The following is a 23210-nucleotide window of genomic DNA, read 5'->3' on the forward strand; positions in this document are numbered from 1 at the left end:
ATCACATAAGAAACATAATACATATTTAATTTCGCTGAAACAACATTTATGGAAGGTAAACGTGGCACATATTGTGATATACTCAAATGTTTTTTTAGTGAGAGTGACCGACTGAGTGTTGTCTTTGTGTCTCAGCTGTTGTGGAGGAAATAAGAAGCTTATTCGCAAGAATTTCAAAATGTGCGGTATGAATTTTGTTTGTATTTATTTGTCCTTTTCTTTCAATTTGATCTACAGTGTTATTACTTCATGCAAGGATTATATTAAAGGCTATTGCTTCTTGTGTAATTAACTGATTGGTATTTTTATCAGGTATTTTTGCGTATTTAAATTACTTGGTTCCTCGTGATAGAAAATTCATCTTAGACACGTTGATAAAAGGTTTGGAAAGACTGGAGTATAGAGGCTATGATTCAACTGGTGAGATAAATATTGCATGAAACGGTGCTAATGTAAAAATTCAACATGACACTTATTAAATGTACGTTTATTGCTTCACAGGAGTTGGTATTGACAGTGATATTTGCTTGCATGGTTCTGAATTGAAACAAATAAAGTAAGTGAATGGTAACATTTACGATTTGGACATATGTGTTGATATTTAGATCATAGAAACTTGTGTTTTAGAACATGTGTCAGTTGCTGGGATATTAAACTCATGCTAAAATATTTGTCATTAAATATTTAGATTTTTTTGTCTCCTTTTCTGCTATTGTTTTCTTGAAGTCACATGAATGACACATGATCTTGTTGATTACAAAATTGTCAATGATATTACTCTAACAACAACAATATCATGTTACAGAAATGCTGGTACAAACATCTTACTAGGAAGACCCGATAACAGTATATTTTTTAATTTCCTGGAACAAAATCACCTTTAACATTAAATCATTACATAGTCTTCACATAAAGAAATCTTATATTGTCTTTGTTGTCAGGAAGATTGTGTTTGACATTGAAGAATATCCGACAAGATTATTTGTATTCCATTTTTTTAGGCTGGTAAAGAAACGTGGCAAAGTGAAAGCATTAAAGGATGAAATTAGCTGTAGGTTTCTTGAATTTGTCCTTTAGAAACACATGATGTGTTCATCAGCTTTAAATGATGAAATGTTTTTTTGTAGCTTTACAAGATTTGAATTTTGATGAAAAGTTTGATGTTCATTTTGGTATTGCTCACACCAGATGGGCAACCCATGGTGTTCCCAATGAAGTCAACAGCCATCCTCATCGATCCTCCAAAGAAAATGGTATTTTTTGCTAATGCTATTTTGATCATTGACTAATTATCTTGGGGGGAGGGGGTGGGGGGATTAATGGTGGCTGTGGTAATCAATATTTCATTTCTACAATGGTTATATTTAGAGTTCATTGTCATCCATAATGGCATTATTACAAACTTTAAAGATATCAAAACTTTCTTAGTAAGTTTATATAAAATCTTCTTTTTGTTGCACACCATACACCTTCACAAAAAATAATGATCATTTATTTTGTTGGTTTTTTATGAAACAGCAAAGCAAAGGTTATAAGTTTGAGTCTGAAACAGACACAGAAGTGATACCTAAACTTGCCAAATATCTGTTTGAGAAATCAGTAAGTTGACGATGTGATTTTTTAATTTGTTGTATTATTTGATACTTTTATGATCATGTAGAATGTGTGTTTTTGTTTTGCAGAAAGAAGATGAAGTAACCATAGGTTTTCGTGAACTGGTTGAACTTGTTGTTCAGCAATTGGTGGGTGAAAAACATTGAATACAAATATTGACTGTGGTATTTCATATAAATTGTGATCATTTCCTAGGAAGGGGCATTTGCTTTGGTGTTTAAAAGTCATTTCTTTCCAGGACAGTGTGTTGTTGCTAGGTTTGTGGTGTATCATTTGTAAATATAAAATAAACACAATGAAATGCGTGCAATGATTGGTCTAGAGCTGAGTTTGCATTAGCCAGTGCAAAGCACATCTGAGCTCAACCAATCAAATCAATCTAAACAATCAATCAGTCAAAAGAATTTGCAAATCGATCATGAATACATTTTAGAGGAAAAATTAAAATGTTTGTCTTTTTTGCATTACTGTTATTTTATAAAAGAAATAAAAGATGTTTTTCATGTTTGCACTGGCTTATGCAAACCCAGTAAACATCTTTTATTTCTTAATTCTATGCTCTCACATATGTATATGCGAAGATATTGGAAATCCTTGATGATATTTTAGAAATATTTTTGTTTGTTGAAGAATCATTGCAATTTAGCATGCTGTATGAAGGCATTAAATCATTCAACAGATAAATTTGTTTTTATTCAATTACCAACTGGATTTTACCTTTGTTTCTTTGTATATAGACGAGGCAGTCCTTATTGATTGCTATTAAGAGCAAATCACCACTTACTATAGATAAAGTTCCTATTTTATATACAGAAGGTAAAAGTTTTATGTTCAATATTTTGAACATACCTATTTGCTATGTACATACTGATATTTCTTTGAACAATATTTCTTTAAGATAATCCTATGAAGTTATCTCGTAGTGATAGTCTTGACAGTATGGGAAGTAGCAATTCAATGTATTACAACATTTCTGAGGGCACAGCTATTGAATATTTTTTTGCCTCGGATGCTAGGTAAGATTATTATGAGTAAGGAAAGCTGCATATCACATATATATAAACATTTAAAGTTGAATTGGTTGGTGATTTATACTTTGTTAATCTCCAAATTGAATCTCCATAAGAAATATTCAAAGCATAAAAAGAGTTCAATGACATTACGTCCATCCAGTATGAAACATATTTTCTTATTTAGTGCTGTCATTGAACACACCAACAGAGTGATCTATTTGGAGGATAATGACGTAGCAGCTGTCGTTGACGGAAGTACGTTTGTTTTTCTTGGGAGAAGTGAGTTGTTCTTTGAAACTCGTGATATTTACATGCTATGTTTAAGGTCTGTCAATTCATCGCCTCAAAAAGGAAGAGCAATCTGACAGTGTTATGCATCGAGAGATACAAACATTACAAATGGAATTGCAGCAGATTATGAAAGGTAAACGACAAAAGCACCAGTTTAACTTTGTCATATTATCTTCAAATTATTTATAGGAAATTTCGTTCTCTAATTTTCCTGACTAAACTATTGTCTTTTTTAGCTGGTTTTAGTACTTTTATGGAGAAAGAAATCTTTGAACAACCAGAGAGTGTTATCAACACAATGAGAGGACGTGTTGATTTTGATAATTACACAGGTTTGTAGTGGAGACAGAGATCGTAGGATGGCCCATGGCCGGAGAGGGCGATAATAGACTTATTTTTCTCAATATGATTGTTATCACGCAGTGAGACTTGGTGGTTTGCTGAAATATGTGGATGTGATACGAAGATGTCGACGCCTGCTTCTTATTGCTTGTGGTACAAGCTACCACAGTGCTTTGGCTGTGAGTATATACGATGTATCAGTTTTTTTTTCAAGCTTTGATTTATACATGCATGTGTCGTTTTTTCGGTTTGACAGCTGTGTACAGTACCGCTCAGAAGTAACTTAACACTGCGTTCGCATTCCAAAAAACTAGGGGACACGTTCTAAAGCGCTCCCGACTGGTCAAAAAACTCGGTATGACATCGAAAACTTCAGAAATGGAACAATTGTACAGCGAGTATAAATGATGATTACGGATCAACGATCGGATGCTGTTAACAACGCGTTTTGAAAAACGTTTCATCTTAAGTCGAACGCAATTGAAACGAGTTTTGAACGCGTTTTCGGTAAAGTTATTTCTGAGCAGTACTGTACATACGGTTTGAAGCAACAATTTCCTATCACAAAGAAAACCACCATTCTTTTTATAGACTCGTCAGTTGTTGGAAGAGCTCACGGAACTTCCTGTTATGGTTGAACTTGCCAGTGACTTTTTGGATAGGGCTACGCCCATATTCCGCGATGACGTGTGCATATTCATCAGTCAATCGGGTTTGTTTTAATGATGTTATTGAATCATTGCTTTTTTATTGATTTTTCTTTGTATTGAAGGGGAAACCGCTGACACTTTGAACGCGTTACGTTATTGTAAGGAGCGTGGCGCTCTTTGCGTTGGAATTACAAATACAGGTATGGATAAATGTAATCTCGACATGGAATATCTTGTTCCTCAATATCACCTCAACATAAATATTTCAAATTTTAGTTGGCAGTACTGTGTCACGTGAGACAAAATGTGGTTGCCATATCAACGCTGGACCAGAAATTGGTGTTGCAAGTACGAAGGTAAAATTGTTCTAAATGACAATTATAATTACTTTAGTACGAAGCTTGCGTTAGAAGTAGCGTCAAATTCTGAATGATAAATAACTCGATAATTATTTATGTTTATTTTATTTATATTGGACGATCTACATCTGCAAACATGCTATATCTTCATATTGTTTATTGCAATCTTCACTATGTTTTTCTTATTGTACTACATTCCTTGTGACTGAGACACGATACTTTTCCAAATGAAACTGAAAGTAAAATATTCACTGAAACGCAAAATTATTTTCTTTATGTACAGGCCTACACGAGTCAGTTTTTGACGCTTGTAATGTTTGGTTTAATGATGAGTGATGATCGCTTGTCAAAGGTCAAACGAAGGAAGGAAATCATTGATGAAATGAAAAAACTACCAGGTTTGTTTTTTTCCTAAACACTATACATCAATTTTTCATTACATTTGCTACCAGTGAGCGACCTTAAAATGAGTGATGTAATTGTAGAATTGAGCCTTAAATAGGCGACTTATCAGAAGATGTTTGGTCACGTGTAATAACTGTCTGAAAATTTTTTGGTTGTTGTCTTCATTGTATATCCATGAATTTAAGGAAAAACGTTTTTATTTTTACCATGAAAACTAACAAATTTATAGTTTCTGGTGTTTTTTTTTCAACTGAATATTTTATTTTGTTATTATCTTTTTTCATGTTTTCGGTTTTGCTTCTTCTTTGTTTCTTCTTCCTCATTTTGGTCGTTTATAATTTCATAAAAAGTGCTAGAAGTGAATACTAATGATGAGTGTCTTTTATTTGCTATAACAACAAAATCTGTGTATTTTATCTTCAGAAATGATCAAAGAAGTTTTGGCTGTGGATAAAGCTGTACAGGAATTAGCAAATGAGTTATTTGAACAAAAAAGTTTATTGATTCTTGGTCGGGGATACAATTTTGCTACATGTCTTGAAGGAGCATTGGTAGGTCTTTTATTCAACTGCTTAAGCTATTACTTCACTTTTATTGTTATTAAGAGTCAACTCTGTTAAAATTTTGTTTTTATTATTTTTTTTTGGTGAACTTTATTGTTCTTTTCTTTGAATAAAATCACCCATTGTGCGCTAAAGTTTGTTAAATAGTTTACTGTAGTGCTGTTCTTCGTATTTTTCCGTTGTATTGTGTAGAAAGTGAAGGAGTTGACCTACATGCATTCTGAGGGAATTATGTCAGGAGAACTTAAACACGGACCACTTGCAATGGTTGATAAAGTTTTACCAATTGTGATGATCATCATGAAGGATCGTCTTTATCAAGTCAGTGATCGCCATGAAAGTGACGGTAAAATTAACTGAAAGCTCTGATCGTTGTTTTTCTTTTTGCTTTTAGAAAGTTATGAACGCTTTACATGAAGTAACTGCCAGACAGGTAACACTTTCACACGAGTCTTGTATCTGTTACGTCAAAGCATAACTATGACAATTTTAACTTAGTAAACTTCTAATTCACAGAAGTCTTCCTAGAAATGCCCATTGTATCATCTCTTAAGATCTTTGTTGCCAGTCCCTATATGCTATTTTTTTAGATTTAATAATAGGAGTTTAGTACTTCAATATTGATGTGACATTGATACTCATAAAAGGATACTTTACTTTATACATATCTCTTCAAGGGTCGCCCCATCATATTGTGTTCGAAAGGAGATAACGAAGTGAAGAAATATGCTTTTCGTCATTTGGAAATACCACAGACTGTTGACTGTCTACAAGGCATACTAACTGTCATACCATTACAACTTTTATCATTTCATGTTGCATGTCTACGTGGTTATGATGTAAGTTTAACTTTGACTTATTCGTTTAGTTAACGATACTAGAAGCCTATGTTCTTGAAAACAGCAGTAAAGTGCAGATACTTACTTTTTTTTCTGTCAGGTTGATTGCCCCAGAAATCTGGCGAAGTCTGTTACAGTGGAGTAGTTTTGGAATGCATCGCATAGTTTTTTGAGAAACAGCCAAAGAAATATTCAACATTCAAATATTATATAAATATATTACATGCTTTCAATCTGATCATTTATTAAAAATAGGTACGCTGTGCGTACACGTGAGTATCAAGGGTGTATATCTGTGTATGTCGCTTGCTCTACGATAAATCAACACAAATATGTATTGATTTACATACATACGATGCTGGAGGCCAGCGGGCTGTGTTTTTTTTATGTTGTAATTTTTTCTAATAGCATTTAAAAACATATAAAAAAATGTTTGATTTTCGAAAGCGAAGGCACATTGTGCGAAAAACATTGCAAGTACTACATGACTTTCATCGTGTTCGTAAAATTTGTATTTCATGCTTATAGTTTGAGACTTATCTTTTAACGTCATTGTCATTTTTATGTAAATCCACACAGATAATTGTTGTAATTCCTATAAGATTTGAAAGAAAGTAAATTCTTTAGCTTTCTATCTTTCATTTAATTCTCTAAGAAAGTATAGCGACCAAGAGCAATCGTATAATTGTATTATTTGGTATTATTTTGGTAAGTGTAAACAGATCTAACCATGGTCAAACAGATAAAACGAAATCTAGTTTTTCAAACCTGTATGTACATGCGCAGTAGTGCATGAGTGGATGTCACATGATTGAGAGTCGGAATCCTATTTCTTGGTGGACGAAAGCGTGTTCGAAAATTATAGATCTTATAAAAATGGGAGATAACTGCAAATTATACGTGGGAAACCTGTCCTATGATTCAACAGAAGATGATCTACGTGAAGCATTTCAGAAATATGGCAATTTGGATCAGGGTTAGTGTGTTAAGACCTATCATTGGCGACGATTTAATATTGTTGAATTTAGTGAAATAACGTTGTGTCGAGTTCATCACTAAAGGCAGCGCTCGATCATTCTCGATCCAAATTTTACTTATTTTTTACGGGTTTTTGTGCTTCAACATAAAAATTACAATTTATAGACTGTGTGCTGTTGAACTTTTGAGTATACGCTTTGTTGGCAGATGGTCTAAATCAGACGGATGTGTACATTTTCTTGCTTTTGTTTCGCTTTCACAATTCTCAAGCACAATGTTTTACCGTACTCCGTGTATATGAGTGTTAATTATATGTTTACTGGTTTTGCGTTGTACAGTCATTGTTAAAGTAAAAATTCCAATAGTTAGGTGTCTATGGGCAAGTTTGGGAAGTAATTTCGTAGGGAGCCACTGCACATGCGTTTTGCAACTACTATGTACTCTGTTACCAATCTAATACGATGGAAAGTTATTGGTTTGGGTGATTAAATTATCATGCTCTCATGCACAATACTATGTTATGGAGTTGAATGAAAGGCAGAAAGCAAATGAGTGTTATAATATCAGTATAACAATGCATTAATACATGTTGTAAGATATGTTCAAACTATCATTATATTAAGGTAAGTATTGTAAGTTAATAATGATATGGGAAATAAGCAATAGACATATATTTTTTCTTTTCTAGTCATTGTTGTCATGGATAGAGATACAAATCGTCCACGTGGTTTTGGTTTTGTGACATTTGAAGATGAAAGAGATGCCAAAGAAGCAATCGAGGGATTAAATGACACGGTATGTAGTAATTGTATGCAGTGAGTTTGAATGGGGTTAATAAACTGTTGAAATATGGTTTTTCGTTAGGAGCTGGGTGGAAGACGGATTCGTGTCAGTGAATCAAGACCCCAGAGCAGTGGTGGTGGTGGCGGCGGTGGCCGTGGTGGCCGTGGTCGTGGACGAGGATATGGTCGTGGATATGGAGGTAGTCGCTATGGTGGTGGTGGGTATGAAGGAAGATCTGGTGGTGATCGTTATGGAGGAAGTGGAGGTGGTTACAGCTATGACCGATATAAATCTGGTGATGGTGGACGATATTGAATGGGTGAGTAAATATTTCTTTTTTTATTCATATTTTATTTGTGTATGGATGTGTCAAAGAAAGTTTATCCTACTGAATTTTTTATGTGTGTTGTGTGATGTATATGAGCTGGATTATAAATAAATTTTTGTATTTTCACATGAAACACAAAAATTGTGTTTTTCAAACAGAAATTGTTTGTTTAAAAAGCATTCTTTTATATTAAAAAATGGATATGCTGTTATATAAGAGCACTTCTTTTTTCATTGTATAATTTTATTGTTTTTGCATGATGGCATTTTGAAACATCATTGTCTTTTGCATATCCATATTTGTTGTCGTACATTGTGGAAATTTTTTAATATAAGCGAATTTTATAATGCTTTGCTTTTTATCTTGTGTATTTAATTTGCTGATGAAGGTTTTATGCTAGCTTTATTGCTCAACATTGGAATTTCATTTTTCACATTGTCACAAAAAGTAAATACAAACCTTTTGGTTTACATTGAATGTGGAAAAACTGCTTGTGAACGTAATGTTTTTGTTCTAAGCAATAAATTTTTTTGTGATTTGGTTCACCATGATATTATGTGAATATTCTATTCTCGTACAATAAAGGCCCATGATGCTCTCGAAAATGATCAAATTATGCTCTGTGAAACACTCGTGTTATCTATCATTTATGACATTGGCTGTTGCAACAAAGATTCAAGGCCAATCGAACTTCTAGGCGAGAGAGATGGAAAAACTATGTTGTCTACCTAAATTGTTCACTTTTACATATAATCCAATTAAAACAACCTTATTACTTGTTTATTTCCTCATTCATGATAGTCACTGCTAACTTGTTTTGTTGTTGAGAGAACATTTAGTGACCTAGTTGATAACATTGTTGCAGTATTTTATGTGATTTATGCATTTTCTTTTAAAAAAAATGATGCAAGGTGTCTGTACTTGCTACTCCTAACTAATTTGCCACAGTAGATGTACAAGCAACACTAAAATTGGAGTTGATATTGGTACTATTGAGAAATGCTGAGTCTGATAAGGGTTCCCCTAGTTTATTTCAAATTTGCAATATAATGAAGTAATTCTTATATATAATATACTAAGGAGTTTTGGGGGTGGGATATTTTGATGTGAAGAAGTCGGTGAATTGGATAATTGAGCAACAATGACAATGGCAAGTAATGCAAAATTATTTCACTTGTTCATTGGCTGGTTGTAGAATGTCATGTTTTCCATTCTGTTTTTGAACAGAAAATGTGCTATGCGTATTCTGTTTTCTAAGTAATCTAATAAGCAACCTCCTGACTAAGGCATTTTGCTAAAGCATTGAAAATGCTGTGTTTGTTCTAATCTAAAATCAATTTTGTTGTAGGGATGTATTTTCGTAAAGTACTGTTGCGAATCAAGGAAGCTTAATATTTGAAATGGAAACTTCGTTCTCGTGGCGTTGTGCTCGTCGTCGTGGGCCGTAAATCGTCGTGAGACTTGCAGCAGTCTTTCTGACTTTCTTTCTATTTTGCGCCTTGTTAGACAATCGCTCTTTGTACCTCTTCATCAAAAAATTACAAAATGACGGAGACTTCTAACAAACTTTTTTTTGGAAACGTAGCCTTTAAAGCCAGTGAAGACGACTTGAAAAAATTTTGCGAGAATTACGGCAATGTTGAAGAAGGTAATTGTATTGAAAATCCAAAGTGCTATGTGTAATATGACTTGTGCCTCGTGGTTTAACGGAAAGCCTTTAAGTTTTAGTAAATTTGTTTTTGAAATTGAGTTCCAGCAATAGCTATGTGATTTTTTTAACGTTTGGCGTTAAACTAGTAGCTCAAAGCCTGTAATATGTGGATAAATAACAAAGCAGTAAAATTTAAGCATGAACTGTTGGTTGAGCACTCGCATTTTGTCATGAGTTATCTTGTGAATATTCAACGAAGTTTTGTGTGCGAAATATTGATTTTTTATAGGTGTTTAATAGCAGAAAGGAAATGTTTCATTTTTAAGTATTTTGTATTGCTTTGAAAGGTATCTATGGTGTTGATCTTAATCTTTATTCGCGTTATATTTATGTAGTTGTCATTGTGAAGGACAGAGAAACGGGCGAATCACGAGGTTATGCTTTTGTCACGTTTGAGAAAGCTCAAGATGCAATGGATGCTAAAGAAAAATTAAATAATGCTGTAAGTGCTATAGTTAAAAATGAAGATATTTGTACATTAAGTCTTTTTAAATTTAAAATGTCTGATATTTTTTTTCATTTAGATTAACTAGGAAGATTTAACATAAAATTTTATGAACTGATCAGTATTCTGTAACTTTCAGATTTTTGTTTTCAAACTATTCATTATAGAGCTTGAACTTATATGTGCTTGCTTCCAATCTGTTGAATTTTGTTTAATGAAGAAAATTCTGCAGTCAATGGCAAATTATGTGCAGGAATAGCACCATACAATATATATATTTTTCCAGATAATGAACATTTGCTCATTAAATGTGTATAATACTTGTTGCCTTTGGTAGATCATTTAAGAAAACGCAAGAATTTAATGTTTATTGCTTTTTCAAAAGTAGTGTAGTATCATAGTAGTGTTTTATGTGTGAAAGTCAAATTTTTGTTTCACAATGTGCAAATATATCCTTTGGTTGCTATTTCATGCTGTATATTTTCTGAAATTATATATAATAACTTCATTTTTATAAACAAAATGTAGTTAAAACAAGTTGCTAATAAGATGGGTTTAATCTAGGCAACTTTGTTGAAAAACCAAATTACCAAAATATCTGAAATTTTGATTCAACATGTGAATGGATGCTATTGGTAAACGTCTTTAACCAATGGCTTGCCTATAGTTGAAATAATCAGTTTGTATGTTTCACATTGTTTTGGCAGAAATTAAAGAAATTGCTTATCATTTTTGTTGAAAAAAAGCATGTTTTTAGCTTGAATTTTAAAACATATCATTTCTTTTCTTGTTTTCTCTCAACTAATAATCACATTTGTTGTGCTATGCTAGTACATTACTCAATGATCAATAAGACCATGACTATGTTTAAAACTTTTTTGTTTCAATATAGGAATTTTTTGGTCGAAATATTAATGTAAATGATGCAAAACCTAAAAGTGCCGGAGGAGGTGGCGGCGGAGGCCAAAACAGAGGTGGTGGAAGAGGTCGTGGGGGACGTGGTGGTGGTAGAGGGAGAGGTGGTGGAAACAGGTATGGTGGAGGTGGATATGGTGGTGGTTATGGTGGTGGTTATGGTGGTGGAGGTAACTATGGTGGTGGAAACTATGGTGGAGGAAACTATGGTGGAGGAAACTATGGTGGTGGAAACTATGGTGGTGGTGGCTATGGTGGTGGAAACTATGGTGGTGGTGGATATGGTGGTGGTGGGGGAGGATATGGTGGTGGTGGTGGCTATGGTGGTGCTGGTGGCTATGGTGCTGGTGGATATGGTGGTGCTTATGGAGCAGGTGGAGGCTATGGTGGCGGTGGTAACTATGGCAATGATGGATATGGAGGTCAATACAACAACACAGGAGGTGGTGGGCCTCCAAGTGGTGGACAATATGGTTCTTATTGAACAGGTATTATTTTCTTAATGAAATTAAAATTCAATTATTTGTTAATTACATTGTGCAGAACTTTTCAGTTGATTTAAACAAAAGTCTTATTGTTTCATTGATCTTAAAAACATTTTTTGGACGATTTTGGTGTTTGTCTACAATCATCTGATCTTATTCTGTTTATTTTTTGTGTTATGAAAGGCGTTTGATGACTGACTGATTACCTGCCTGCCTGTTCAATCCAGATTGTAAATATCTCACTCGTGACTGTCTGTCTGGTCTGGTCCATTACAAGATTCAAAGTATTATGATACTTAGGTGGCCTGGCAAGATGAAACAATGTCTTATTCCTTGTTATGTCTTTTTTTTACTTTTTATCTAAATTTTTTCTGTGAACGTAGCTCCGATTAAAGTTGTCTTTAATGAAAAATTTGTCTTCAATTTGTCTTAGTTAAGTGCAAGCTGCAATTTTCAATGGATATTAGCAGTCACTAAGACTCCCTAATATCGTTTTCAACAATAGTCTCCATTTAGAAAGTTATTGGTAACAAATTATTTTGGTGTGAGATGTGTTTAATTAAAGATTATGAGAAAACAATGATTTTATTTAATCATTTAACAAGGTAAAATAGTCCTTGCTAGAGTACATAATTTTACCCTTTGCTGTGTAATATTGTTATGGTTTTTCCTTATATTAATATTGCCAATAGTATTCTCCTCAAGTCTCTAGAGACTAAATAAGTTATTTTACTGCAGACTTAATATCTCTAATGAAACGAAATGGTTTGAAGTGTGACATTACTCCCATTAAGTCATCACGACCCATGAGTATCCGTAAGTGTTCCCATTGTCCCCTTACCGCGTGTTTGAAGTGCGAACTTCGAAGGAGTTGGGTTGACTTTTGTATGAAATATCATCTGTCTTTGTTCATAGGGAAAGAACAACATTGAGTGTGAACGTTAGCAATATATATACTTCAAAGAAGAATGAGTGATCGCGAGGATTACAAGATATACGTTGGGAACTTGGCATATGATGTAACTGAACGGGAAGTTCGTCGACATTTTGAAAAATATGGCGACGTCGACGAAGGTGGTACAAGTATAATCGAGCGCCATTGCCATGTCATCAATGACTCAAAGATAAAATTGTTGATAAAAATGCTTGCATGTCTTAAATTTCTGCAAAGATTAGAAAACTCCAACTTGGCGTATCTCATAGCTTCACGGAACTCAAAATTGTGTTTTTCGACAGTCTTACGCAATTTTTTCTAATTTGACCATACTATAGTGAAGCATAAATAATTTCTTTCGTGATTAATGCTTTGTTATCTTCAAATTGTTATCAAAAATTTTTGGTAAAAATTTTCAATCTTTTAGTATTTATTGCTGTGGACAGATACACAAGAAGACCCAAAGGTTACTGCTTTGTGACGTTCCGTGATGTTCATGATGCGGAGGATGCAATACATGCTGCGAATAATACTGTTAGTGATACATGTTTGACTTCATTTGGAACTATTTTGCTGAAAAAACTTCATTATTTTCTGCATTTTTAGCAATTTGCTGGCAGAGAAATCAACGTCCATCGAGCTTTGCCTAAGCGGTCAAGCAGATTTGATGACAGAAGACGTAGGCGTTCACCCAGTCCACGAAGGAGAGCCAGCAGAAGTCCACCCAGGCGCTCATCTAGGAGTCCACGTAGACGCCCTTCTATCAGTCCTCGTCGTAGACCTTCTTCTAGTCCTCGCAGAAGACCATCTAGTAGTCCAGGAAGGAGGTCATCACTAACTCCCGAGAAACGTTCTCCAAGTCCTAAACAAGATTTGGTAAATGCAAAGAATAGTTCAGTCAGTCCACAAACTAAATCACCTCTTGCAAATCGTGGCTCTCAAAGTCCTGATAGGCAATCTGCCAGTCCCTCGCGTGGTCGCTCAATTAGTGCAAGTCCACCTCCAAAGTCAAATAGTCCAAATTAATCTACTTTCAGGTAAGAATGTGCTTATAGATCTTAATGCATGTTTAAGTCTAATAAGCATTTTTGAGCATGTATATCATTTCACAGTAAATATTATGTGTTTTAATGCTTTGATAATGTTAAACAGAGTTCTTTGTGCGCTTAGGGAAGGTTATGTTCAGTATGAATGATATGACCAGGGTATCATCTGATTGTCTTGCGCACATATACCTGCAGTTATGAGATGTTGTTGGTTATAGTACAGTACATGATATGATCTGGTTATGCATGGAATGTTGAAGGCTATGTGTTTGATTTGATGTGAACTTGCATTTGCTTCTGGTTCTTAAAACCTTAAAATTTTGATCTTTCGTTTGCGAGTAAGTAAAATGTATTTCCTTCTGAATGTTTTTTTTCTATTATGATAAAATTATTTGTTGATTAAATATCAAATGATGGCATTATGGTTAAGCAGGTTTTTTGTGTGTTCTCAATTTTCCATTTATAATATCCATTTAATGTTAATTCCTTTTCATTTTTATTTTTTTAGATGTATGATCAAGCAAGATTTTGTGGCAATTCTTATACATACACATTTCTTAATAGAAGTTGATTTAAGTAAATTGTAAATGTCATCTCCTGTGCACATGTTAACAAGATAAGTTTTATTTCATGTCAATGTCTATATTAATAAATGTTAAAAATAATTGCTTTGTGAGTTTTGATTTACAACATTTAAGATATTAACCTGCCTGAATCACTTGTGTTTGTTGAGACAATCGTTATCATGTGATGTTAACAGCTTATACCTAATATATAATGATCAATTGTCGCCAAATGTTTTTGTTTCGTGCAAGAAGTTTGTAACTAACAAGGAGTAGTTTGGTGCTGGTGTATAGGTTTTAGATTATCGATGTCGTAACGTCATCGGAGCCATGATCTCATTCATCAGCAACGCAACATTTGTCTACAGACAGTAATTGTCAGAGGACAAGTTGTTAGTTGTTATTACTTCAACTTGGATAAATACCTACGAATCTTTAACAATGTCTCTTATCTTAAAAATGTTTTTCGTGAACTTATGTATTTACATTGTGTCCGGAAAACCATCACGACATAACGTGGAAAAAAGATGGGCATACATCGAAAACGGTGATCGTAAGTTTTTACAGAGGTTTTTCATGTTTATTGCTTGAATTAGTACGAGTTATAACATCGAAAATGTAGTACTACACGCAAGAGTAAGACGGGGTAATGTGTTAGTGAAGCTTCGTTAGAAATTTTGAATCTTCGATATTTATTTTACGCTCTAATTCACAGAATGTAACGGGTTCTCAGGAGACAGCAGGTATCTTGACACACACACATCCATATAAATCCACTTGAAGTTATCGCTTAAATCCCCTTGTTATGACACAAGGTGTATTGGAGTGGCAACCTATTCCCACGTTTTGAAGTGCCAGTAGGGTGGGGGTGTTAAGCAGTGACCACTTGTTAAAACTTTTGCTGTGAAACTATGGGAAAGTACTTTGAACAGAAAGTCAATTTTTTAGCACAAATGAGGTCAATACATACAGACTGCAAGAAGATCGTAAAAGAATACAGTGATGGAGAGATGCCTTTTTATGAGTACAAAGCTAAAATGAAGAAGTGCACAGAACGTATGTAACCAATTTAGAATGTATTCTTTTTGGAATATCAACCAATGTAATTTCTCCTTATTAAAGAGAGTGACATTTCCAATGAAGAATGTAAATTCCTAATTATTTTATGAAGGTCAGTCGAGAACAAACATTCCCAGTTATGATGATTTGGATGAGTTTACTCCTTCATTCAACATCCCACACCCACCTTCCAAAAGATATGAAGTGCCTGAAAATTCACATCAACAACTTCCCTATGCTTACCCAAACTATGCCTATTACAGTAATCAATATGGAGGACAAAGTAAGCAACTACAAAAACTGGACTTTATTCATTATAAGAGATCAATTTTCTCTTTTATCTCTCAGATTCAGGATATGGAACAATTTACCAAAGGGCAAATATTGGCTTTCCCCAGTACCAAGCTCAGCCTTACCAACCAAACTACAACTATTATCCACAGCAACAGACCAGTAGACGAAGCCTTATTCCATTTTTTCCACAGGTTTTTCATTATGAATAAATTTCATCTCTAAAATTAGTGTTAAATTACCTGAGTTGTGACAGTAATAATTTTTGTATAAATATATCTCTATCTGAAATGCATAATGCTGCTGTAGACAAGAGCACTAAACATTTAAAAAAATTTTTCCAGGAACAAGAAATGTCAACATCAATGTACGACACAAGTATTGTTAAGAAAAATGACATACCACAACCTGACAGTATTTGACTGAAATCAACACAAAATCATGATACATTGTGCAATGATATGATAAATCAGCCATGTTGAATCATTAATATTGTAGAAAGGATACCAAATAAGGTGTGACCTCAAATTTATTTTGTACAAAGTTGCATGGGTTTTGGTCAGAAATGAAAAAAACATCAATAAATCTTTGTTACAATAAACTTTAATGTTTATATTTACACTATCTTCCACATCAAGTTCTTGATTGTCAAAGTTAAAATTAGATAAACAATGTTGCTTTAATGTAACCTTATGTCATGAACTGCATCTCAACATAACTTGCCTGGAATTGTACATACTATGATGGTTTAAATACTTCAATCAAAATTCTTCCTTGACTTCTTTGTACAAGTATCTGAAGGTCAAAAAGGAACTTCGTTGATATTTGATGAATTGAGGTAGCATTTCAAAACGAAATTCTTGTAGATTATTTAGTTTAGTTAAAAACTTGTGGAAAAGGTGAACTGGTAACAAAGTAACATGATGAACATGGCTCAGGTAACCACTGATGGTGTGTGAGGTAACAAGGCTACAACTCAGTTATGTTAAAACTGGCAACAAACACACAAGGAAGGCAACACTTGAAGATGTATCAGATGTTAAATGAGGAAATTAGGTAACACTGATGAAAATCACAGCACACATTCCAGTGTTGTCATTGATGATTTAAGTAAATCCAAGAGATCCACTGCCTATCCATACTTACCCTAGAACCTCCTATCTCGACCTCTCCCACCTCGAAAATCACGATCATCTCTGTTACGAAAGTTGTCTCGACCACGATGATCGTCTCGACCACGAAAATTATCTCGACTTCCTCTGAAATCATCCCGGCCACCACGATATTCTCTTTCACCTCGCCTATCATCTCTGAACCCTCTATCATCACGTCGGTCAAATGAATCTCTGGAGGCCCCAAGTTCACTTCGACGAGGTTTGGCTTTCTCACATTTGATAACTCGGCCCATAAATTTCTACGGCATAGCAATTGCAAGTATACATGATGAAACACTCCAGATCAATTTCTCCTGCGAGTTCATTCAACCATTATGACAATGATGTAAACCAACATTGAATTGATCATAAACAAACCTTTTGGTCCATTCCATATATCGCATCTCGAGCATCTTCGACATTTTCAAACATTACAAAGCCATAACCCTTTGGTCGCCCTGTGTCTCGATCTTTGATAATGGTAGCTGGAAAACATATTAACGTCTACACAAGCTGTGGCCTGGCAAAACAAACGACCTCAGAGATTACGAAGCGAAAGAAGTGAAGAACAGCTCAGTTTGGGAGCAATAGTAATTCCGGCTCAACAGTTGTGATTACGCTGTCACACTTACATACCTGATGGAAGATGATCATGAGGCATTTTACTATGATATTTGGTTGAATTGTTTTTGATTTTTACCAACCTTGTTCAACTCGGCCATAACGCTCGAATTCATAAATGAGATCATCTTCTCTTGTTTCAAATGGCAGATTTCCAACATGTATTTTTGCATCTTCGGGCATTTTTAACAGTAAATGAGAATGGAGAAAATGGAAAAACAAAATTCTCGTGTTTCTGGAAAGTTCGCCGACTAAGAATCTCACGGAACGGAATAACGCTGCCAATGCCTGCTGTCGTTCGATAATTTGACAACTTGTTTGAACTTTTCGCCAATCAGGTTTAACTGGTTTTTTAGGTTAATCGCCTCTTGTCTCGCAAGCCAGCGGTTGTAATCCTAAAGATACGCTCCGATTCAGAATTCCGAATGCTCATTCTTCATACTTGGACAAAAGTTTTGAATTTGATTTTGTATGAAACCAATCACAAAAAAAGATTTTTGAGACGGTGTGACCGATTACTGCTCATTAAAATTTGGAGATAATAGATACAAGTATTTATAATCGGAGATGCAGAGTTATGAAAGTGGCGATCCGAAGCTCCTGTATGAAACTAAGCAGAATCAAAATTTTGAAGGGGTGATGGTTTCAACTTTATCAGAAGTGAAAAACGAGAGCGAGGGATTGTATATGTCAACAGATAAAACTCCAGACAATAGTGATGTATTGCATAGTTCTGTTGAGTATGATGCTAGGGTTCAACCTCCCAACACGATAGCATTAGAAGAAGATATGTCTCAATCTACAGTTCTTGCTGTCTCTAGAAATGATGGTACTGAGCAGTTGTCAGAGGTTAACAATGATGTTTCACTAGAAAGTGCCACTATACCCTCCACCCTCCAATATGTGGATGATGTTAATTTGAGCATTAAGGAAGAGGTTGGAACAACTGATGCCACTGGATTTATACCATCAGAAGTACAAGATTTGGGACCAAATAAATCAGATGAGCAAAAGCAAGAAAATATAAAACAGGAGAAGGACAACAGGAATGAGATTGGTGCACAAGGTTGTTGTTTTTTTCCTTGATGAATATTTTCACAATTTTTATTATGAGTTTATTTTTATCTGTCTGTTGTGACAACATATTCAGGTTATGTTTCAACTTCACAAATGGCTTGGGATTGGGAACCACCAACATCATTAGATGCTGGATGCACAACATCTGAGGAAAATCAAGTTAAGTCTTGTGAAAAGAATAATGAAGTTTTTGATTTCAGTCGAAAGCCAGCTAGAGAAGTCTACCAAACTGAAATGGGGGAGAAAGCTCGTCCATCAGCATATATCAAGGAAATCAAGGCTAAAAAGTTTCATAAGAAAGCCTCAAAAAGTTGTTTGTTGGAGGGTTAACCTTAGATGCCACTGAAGATTTTCTTTATAAGCATTTTGAGAAATTTGGAGAGATTGTTGATGGTATTGTTCTAACTTAATGATTATATATAATGATTAATTTCTTTATCATATAGTGAGACACACTATCATACTGAGACTTTTTGAGACTTACTGTCATGTCTATTTTAGCTTGCATTGTGACTGAGAAAGGCACTGGAAATTCAAGAGGTTTTGGTTATGTGAAATTTGAAAATCAAGAAGATGCTGCTGGTGCCATAAAAGCAGCAGATGGTTTGGTAAAATTTGCTTTTATAGAATTACCATTTTTCTGTTTTGTTATTATGTCAGTAGCATTGTATATTTGTTACAGAGAATCAATGGTAAAACACTGTGTGTAGAATTTGCTGATGAACCAAAATCATCTCAATCTCCTTTTCATGTTCGTCGTGGTGACTATGGTCGTCGTGGTGACTATGGTCGTCATGGTGACTATGGTCGTCGTGGTTACCCTGAACGAAGTCGAAACCATGAACGAGACTATCGGTATGATCATGATTTTTACCATCGAAGAGAACGAAATGACTCATACTATGATAGAGATTATAGTCAACCTCAACCTCGAAGATATGAAAGACCCCCACCTGATGATTATTATGATTGCCCACCATCCAGAGATTATTATGACAAACCACCAATGAGGGATTACTATTACGAGAAAGATTATTATGAGCGACCTCCTCGTGATTACTACAGGACCCTGCCAGCCAATGATTACTATGATCGACCTTCTTCCAAAAACTTTTATGATGAACCACCTTTAAGGGGTTATGATTATCCCACATCAGAAGATTATTACAATCGATCACCAAGAGATTATTCCAATCATCCAAGAGATTATTCCAATCATCCAAGAGATACCTATAGTAGACTGCCAAGTCGAGAATTTTACCAATATCCAAGACATCAACCTTCATATGATGATTATCATTCTCCTGTTGAAAGAAGACCTGCCATGTCTGATGTGGATGTTGCCAGATTACGGTAAGTACTTCTAACTTAAACCTTTACTCTTCTAAAGTATATCTATGTAAGTATGTTGTTATTAAATGGTTTGTTTTGAACTGCAAATTTTTAGTGTCAATAGGGAAAAATTACGGGATGAGGAAAGTACAAATGCGCAGCTAAGATTTGGAGGAAGAAAACATAAGAAGGACAAATCAACATCCAGTGATTCTGAAAGCTCAGAGGGAAAATCCAAAGAAAGAAAACGGCATCGAGTTATACCAAAAGCTTACATGATGTGATTTCCTATGAAGTGAGTTGAGTACATAAATCTTGTCGTAATTTTATGTTGCATGTATTTTTTTATTTTATGAGATAAGTTGCCAATACAAAGCCTTTCAATGGGTATGACATTACACGAAAACAAGTTTATACAAGTTGAGTTTCTTTTCCATTGTCAACAGGAATTTGTTCTGGAGCGTCTTTATAACTTGCATGACAACATTTATCATGGCAGAAATATGGCGAGTGATGGAGTAAAGGATAATAATGGCGTGATTGGATGAAACTTTGTAGCAAATGGCGATCTGTTCCAAAATCATTTTGTGATGAGAGGCTGATCAATTTTCCTTATATTTCATAATTTTGAAACTATGTGTTGTGTTATAAGAAATGTAATTTCTTCTTTTTGACTTTGACTATACCTATGTTTCAATTGAATATTCAATTCAAGGTTTGCTTTACTTAAAGAACTGTTAATTAGAGAGTAGTAGAGGAGGCAATAAATAAAAAGAGATTAGAGGGTGTGGTCCCACAATGCAACAGTAATTCATGCGCATGCGTCATTCTGCACTTCTTTTCATATGTTCTCACATGAGAGAGCGTGGATAGTGAAAGCATATTTTTATAAAACTTAGCCATTTTAGTACTCTCCTTCGATTTGAAATTAGCACAGTGCAAGCGTTTTATTAAAGTATTTTGAAGAAAGATCCAGGACCAGAGTTGTTTTAAGAATGTCTCAAAAGTCAAAGCTCTTTGTCGGGGGACTTAGCCAAAATGTCACCCAAGATACGCTTTACGAAACCTTTGATAAATACGGTAAAATCGACGACGGTAAGTATTTGAATGTGATACATAAAACGTTGACTACATTCAACGGAATTTTTTAATGGAAACATCTTCATAGATGACGACAATATTTATTTTACTATACGATAATTTTAGAAGTATTTTTTCAAGAAAAGCTCAGCTTCCTTTGGCCCGTTCCTTATTTGCGTTATTATCATGCTTTCGAAAATGCATAAAGTGTGTCTGTGTTGAGTGATTAAATAATGCAAATCTCACGATTATTCTGACTAACATAACTGTAGACAGTTACTTTCTTATTTTTAACATTAAGATATTTTGTTTCATACTAATTCAGTTTCACAATTTTGGTTTTGCGTTGAGGAATAAGTGATACAGTTTTAATTTGAATATTTGTTGATAATATTTTTCTATATTGTACCTTATTTTATCATGTAATTTTTTTAAATGTAAAGCTATGTGTGTTAATTCCGAACATTGTCATTTTTAGCATGCATTGTTATGGATAAGGAATCTGGGAATTCCAGGGGATTTGGTTATGTTACGTTTGCTGATTCTACTGATGCTGAAGCTGCAAAAACAGGTTTACAAGGATGGGTAAGACAATTGATTGTGTTGTTTGTTTTGTGTTAGTAGAAAATGTAAACAAGCTGAAGTGATTAAATTTTATAGGCAATTGATGGTAAAGAAATTAATATAGAATATGCCAATCCTAAAGATCCTAACAGAGAGGCTGCAAAAAGGAACAACAGATTTGGAGGCGGTGGGGGCTATGGTCGGGGAGGAGGAGGTTATGGACGTGGTGGAGGTGGTGGCGGTTATGGTCGAGGTGGTGGTGGTGGTGGTGGTGGTGGTCGAGGTGGCCCTAGAGGTGGTCGAGGAGGACCAAGAGGTGGACGTGGTGGACCACCTAGAGGTAGAGGTGGTCCTAGGTAGAGGTGGTCCTGATAGACGAGGGCCACCTCCTCGTGGATATGATGGCTATGGAGATGACAGAGGATATGGAGGTCGAGATGGATACAATGATGGATATGGAGGGGGCTATGATAGGCGTGATAATTATGGTGAAAGGGACAGATCATATGGAGGTGGTGGATATGGCAGTAGTGGTGGATACGGAAGTAGTGGTGGATATGGAAGTAGTGGTGGATATGGAAATAGTGGTGGGTATGGTAGTGGTGGATATGGCAGTGGTGGTGGATATAGTGGTGGCGATGGTTATAGTGGAGGTTATGGTGGGGATAAATATCAGAGAAATGATCCAGGCTATGGTGGTGGCAGGTTAGCACAATTTATAAATATTGATGATATGATAATTTAGACATTTTAATAGTGTTTCTTTGATATAGTGATGGATATGGAGGTGGATCAGACAGATATGGTGGACCTCCATCTGGTGGGCAAGCTCCTTCAAGATCTTACGGAGCTGGACAAGGTAATGATTGAAGTAATTTATTACAAGTAAAGGAGTTGTTATGGCAACTAAGAAAAAATGAGAGCATGATTAGATTGATTAATGAATTTGTGCTCTTGAACAATTTTATGTTTTTTCTAAGGCCTCAACCACACTAAGCCGTTTATGTTTGAAAATATTGTTGAAAGAGAGTACAAATAACAAAGAATGCCCAAACATTTGAAAATAGACAGATGTGGCAAATATTATTTTCAGCCTCGTGGAATGTCATTTTTTGGTCTGCTGTTGTTAAATTTCAACCAACATTCCAGATGTTTAATTTCTCGTGCATTTTGACAAACTGAATTTCCTGGTTGAAGTTAAAATTGCTTTATTAAACTGCAACTACATTTAGTACCAAAGGCAAAACATTTTCCTCACAATCTTTAAATTATAATTTATTAAATTTGACAACTGCAGTCAAACATATTTTAAGCCTTTTTGTTGCATGAATTTTGCAAACAACCACATGAGAGAAATTCAAGCTATCTAGGACATCACAATTTTTTGTTTGTTAACCATTGAATGTTAAGTATAAGACGTTTGAACACATCGTAACGGTCCACCGTTAATTAACGTTTCCATCATTCTGTTTCAAAGGCCGTGATTGGTGAAAGGTGCCGTGGTTACTTCAGATATCCAAACAAAAAACATGCTTTGAATTGTCGTGTATTATAGTAACTGTATCATTTGTCATCCGAAAGCAAGATATTTCCATCGTCTTCTGCTTGACATTGCTCTTAGTCGTAAATATTCCGTAATGGTACATTATCCGGGACAATTAGCAAAGTATTCGGTTTATGTTTTAATAAAATATCATTTTAAACTTGATGCGTCCTTACTACTGATTTGACAAGTACGAAGTATTGCTGATAAATCACATTCTCTCGC

At 34.7% G+C, this 23210-nt stretch overlaps 6 protein-coding genes and 1 long non-coding RNA gene across 8 annotated transcripts; 6 read left to right on the top strand and 1 right to left on the bottom strand.

The window, feature by feature from the left end:
- The first annotated feature begins 23 nt into the window (after positions 1-23).
- Positions 24-6710, top strand: LOC124453116 (glutamine--fructose-6-phosphate aminotransferase [isomerizing] 2-like). The gene is made up of 24 exons (XM_047003873.1): positions 24-185; positions 313-420; positions 502-556; positions 1002-1051; positions 1128-1253; positions 1369-1427; positions 1519-1599; positions 1683-1742; positions 1810-1866; positions 2352-2430; positions 2513-2630; positions 2812-2882; positions 2953-3051; positions 3155-3250; positions 3342-3439; positions 3852-3972; positions 4033-4110; positions 4187-4266; positions 4553-4667; positions 5098-5225; positions 5430-5558; positions 5632-5670; positions 5915-6076; positions 6177-6710. Exons 1-24 carry the CDS (start codon positions 179-181, stop codon positions 6219-6221), a joined length of 2061 nt encoding a protein of 686 aa, XP_046859829.1. The 5' UTR covers positions 24-178; the 3' UTR covers positions 6222-6710.
- A 146-nt stretch (positions 6711-6856) lies between these two features.
- On the top strand, positions 6857-12133 carry LOC124453475 (heterogeneous nuclear ribonucleoprotein A3 homolog 1-like). The gene is made up of 7 exons (XM_047004289.1): positions 6857-7052; positions 7743-7849; positions 7919-8149; positions 9672-9813; positions 10212-10318; positions 11214-11724; positions 11905-12133. Exons 1-6 carry the CDS (start codon positions 6869-6871, stop codon positions 11718-11720), a joined length of 1278 nt encoding a protein of 425 aa, XP_046860245.1. The 5' UTR covers positions 6857-6868; the 3' UTR covers positions 11721-11724; positions 11905-12133.
- Positions 12134-13698: 1565 nt separating this feature from the next.
- LOC124453117 lies at positions 13699-14366 on the top strand. The gene is made up of 2 exons (XR_006951000.1): positions 13699-14039; positions 14210-14366. It is a non-coding gene; the product is annotated as an uncharacterized LOC124453117 (long non-coding RNA).
- A 245-nt stretch (positions 14367-14611) lies between these two features.
- Positions 14612-16447, top strand: LOC124453112. The gene is made up of 5 exons (XM_047003867.1): positions 14612-14817; positions 15213-15320; positions 15436-15606; positions 15672-15808; positions 15959-16447. Exons 1-5 carry the CDS (start codon positions 14706-14708, stop codon positions 16034-16036), a joined length of 606 nt encoding a protein of 201 aa, XP_046859823.1. The 5' UTR covers positions 14612-14705; the 3' UTR covers positions 16037-16447.
- On the bottom strand, positions 16200-17691 carry LOC124453114 (putative RNA-binding protein RbpE). Of its 2 annotated transcripts, none has more exons than XR_006950999.1 (4): positions 17473-17691; positions 17147-17404; positions 16761-17028; positions 16200-16409 (listed from the first exon to the last, which is right to left on the bottom strand). XR_006950999.1 is itself a non-coding variant. In XM_047003871.1 (4 exons), exons 1-3 carry the CDS (start codon positions 17570-17572, stop codon positions 16762-16764), a joined length of 474 nt encoding a protein of 157 aa, XP_046859827.1. In that variant the 5' UTR covers positions 17573-17691; the 3' UTR covers positions 16200-16409; position 16761. The 2 variants fall into 2 exon arrangements, 1 of the variants encoding a protein (XP_046859827.1); XM_047003871.1 differs by having other exon boundaries at positions 17147-17253.
- Positions 17692-17956: 265 nt separating this feature from the next.
- On the top strand, positions 17957-20608 carry LOC124453476 (nuclear polyadenylated RNA-binding protein 4-like). The gene is made up of 6 exons (XM_047004290.1): positions 17957-18455; positions 18764-18859; positions 18968-19074; positions 19149-19819; positions 19914-20093; positions 20245-20608. The coding sequence occupies exons 1-5, from the start codon at positions 17957-17959 to the stop codon at positions 20080-20082; spliced, it is 1542 nt and encodes a 513-aa protein (XP_046860246.1). The 3' UTR covers positions 20083-20093; positions 20245-20608.
- Positions 20255-23150, top strand: LOC124453115 (glycine-rich RNA-binding protein-like). The gene is made up of 5 exons (XM_047003872.1): positions 20255-20893; positions 21357-21463; positions 21539-22147; positions 22216-22301; positions 22920-23150. Exons 1-3 carry the CDS (start codon positions 20794-20796, stop codon positions 21800-21802), a joined length of 471 nt encoding a protein of 156 aa, XP_046859828.1. The 5' UTR covers positions 20255-20793; the 3' UTR covers positions 21803-22147; positions 22216-22301; positions 22920-23150.
- The last annotated feature ends 60 nt before the right edge of the window (positions 23151-23210 follow it).

Source organism: Xenia sp. Carnegie-2017, unplaced genomic scaffold (assembly GCF_021976095.1).
Source record: "Xenia sp. Carnegie-2017 unplaced genomic scaffold, XeniaSp_v1 HiC_scaffold_25, whole genome shotgun sequence".
NCBI classification, from domain to species: domain Eukaryota; kingdom Metazoa; phylum Cnidaria; class Anthozoa; order Malacalcyonacea; family Xeniidae; genus Xenia; species Xenia sp. Carnegie-2017.

What these genes read in the sequence shown, in the direction of transcription:
- LOC124453476 (XM_047004290.1), top strand. Translation starts at nt 17,957, where the DNA reads ATGCAGAGTTATGAAAGTGGCGATCCGAAGCTCCTGTATGAAACTAAG. An exon ending in ATTTGGAGAGATTGTTGATG is followed by an intron (nt 18,860 to 18,967) that starts GTATTGTTCTAA and finishes TGTCTATTTTAG; the next exon opens with CTTGCATTGTGACTGAGAAA. An exon ending in TAAAAGCAGCAGATGGTTTG is followed by an intron (nt 19,075 to 19,148) that starts GTAAAATTTGCT and finishes TATTTGTTACAG; the next exon opens with AGAATCAATGGTAAAACACT.
- LOC124453112 (XM_047003867.1), top strand. Translation starts at nt 14,706, where the DNA reads ATGTCTCTTATCTTAAAAATGTTTTTCGTGAACTTATGTATTTACATT. An exon ending in ATACATCGAAAACGGTGATC is followed by an intron (nt 14,818 to 15,212) that starts GTAAGTTTTTAC and finishes TCAATTTTTTAG; the next exon opens with CACAAATGAGGTCAATACAT. An exon ending in AATGAAGAAGTGCACAGAAC is followed by an intron (nt 15,321 to 15,435) that starts GTATGTAACCAA and finishes TATTTTATGAAG; the next exon opens with GTCAGTCGAGAACAAACATT.
- LOC124453115 (XM_047003872.1), top strand. Translation starts at nt 20,794, where the DNA reads ATGTCTCAAAAGTCAAAGCTCTTTGTCGGGGGACTTAGCCAAAATGTC. An exon ending in ATACGGTAAAATCGACGACG is followed by an intron (nt 20,894 to 21,356) that starts GTAAGTATTTGA and finishes TGTCATTTTTAG; the next exon opens with CATGCATTGTTATGGATAAG. An exon ending in AAACAGGTTTACAAGGATGG is followed by an intron (nt 21,464 to 21,538) that starts GTAAGACAATTG and finishes TAAATTTTATAG; the next exon opens with GCAATTGATGGTAAAGAAAT.
- LOC124453475 (XM_047004289.1), top strand. Translation starts at nt 6,869, where the DNA reads ATGAGTGGATGTCACATGATTGAGAGTCGGAATCCTATTTCTTGGTGG. An exon ending in TCGAGGGATTAAATGACACG is followed by an intron (nt 7,850 to 7,918) that starts GTATGTAGTAAT and finishes GTTTTTCGTTAG; the next exon opens with GAGCTGGGTGGAAGACGGAT. An exon ending in CTGGTGATGGTGGACGATAT is followed by an intron (nt 8,150 to 9,671) that starts TGAATGGGTGAG and finishes GCGCCTTGTTAG; the next exon opens with ACAATCGCTCTTTGTACCTC.
- LOC124453114 (XM_047003871.1), bottom strand. Translation starts at nt 17,572, where the DNA reads ATGCCCGAAGATGCAAAAATACATGTTGGAAATCTGCCATTTGAAACA. An exon ending in TTATGGCCGAGTTGAACAAG is followed by an intron (nt 17,254 to 17,472) that starts GTTGGTAAAAAT and finishes TATGTTTTCCAG; the next exon opens with CTACCATTATCAAAGATCGA. An exon ending in TATATGGAATGGACCAAAAG is followed by an intron (nt 17,029 to 17,146) that starts GTTTGTTTATGA and finishes GCTATGCCGTAG; the next exon opens with AAATTTATGGGCCGAGTTAT.
- LOC124453116 (XM_047003873.1), top strand. An exon ending in ATTGCAGCAGATTATGAAAG is followed by an intron (nt 3,052 to 3,154) that starts GTAAACGACAAA and finishes TGTCTTTTTTAG; the next exon opens with CTGGTTTTAGTACTTTTATG. An exon ending in GCTACCACAGTGCTTTGGCT is followed by an intron (nt 3,440 to 3,851) that starts GTGAGTATATAC and finishes TTCTTTTTATAG; the next exon opens with ACTCGTCAGTTGTTGGAAGA.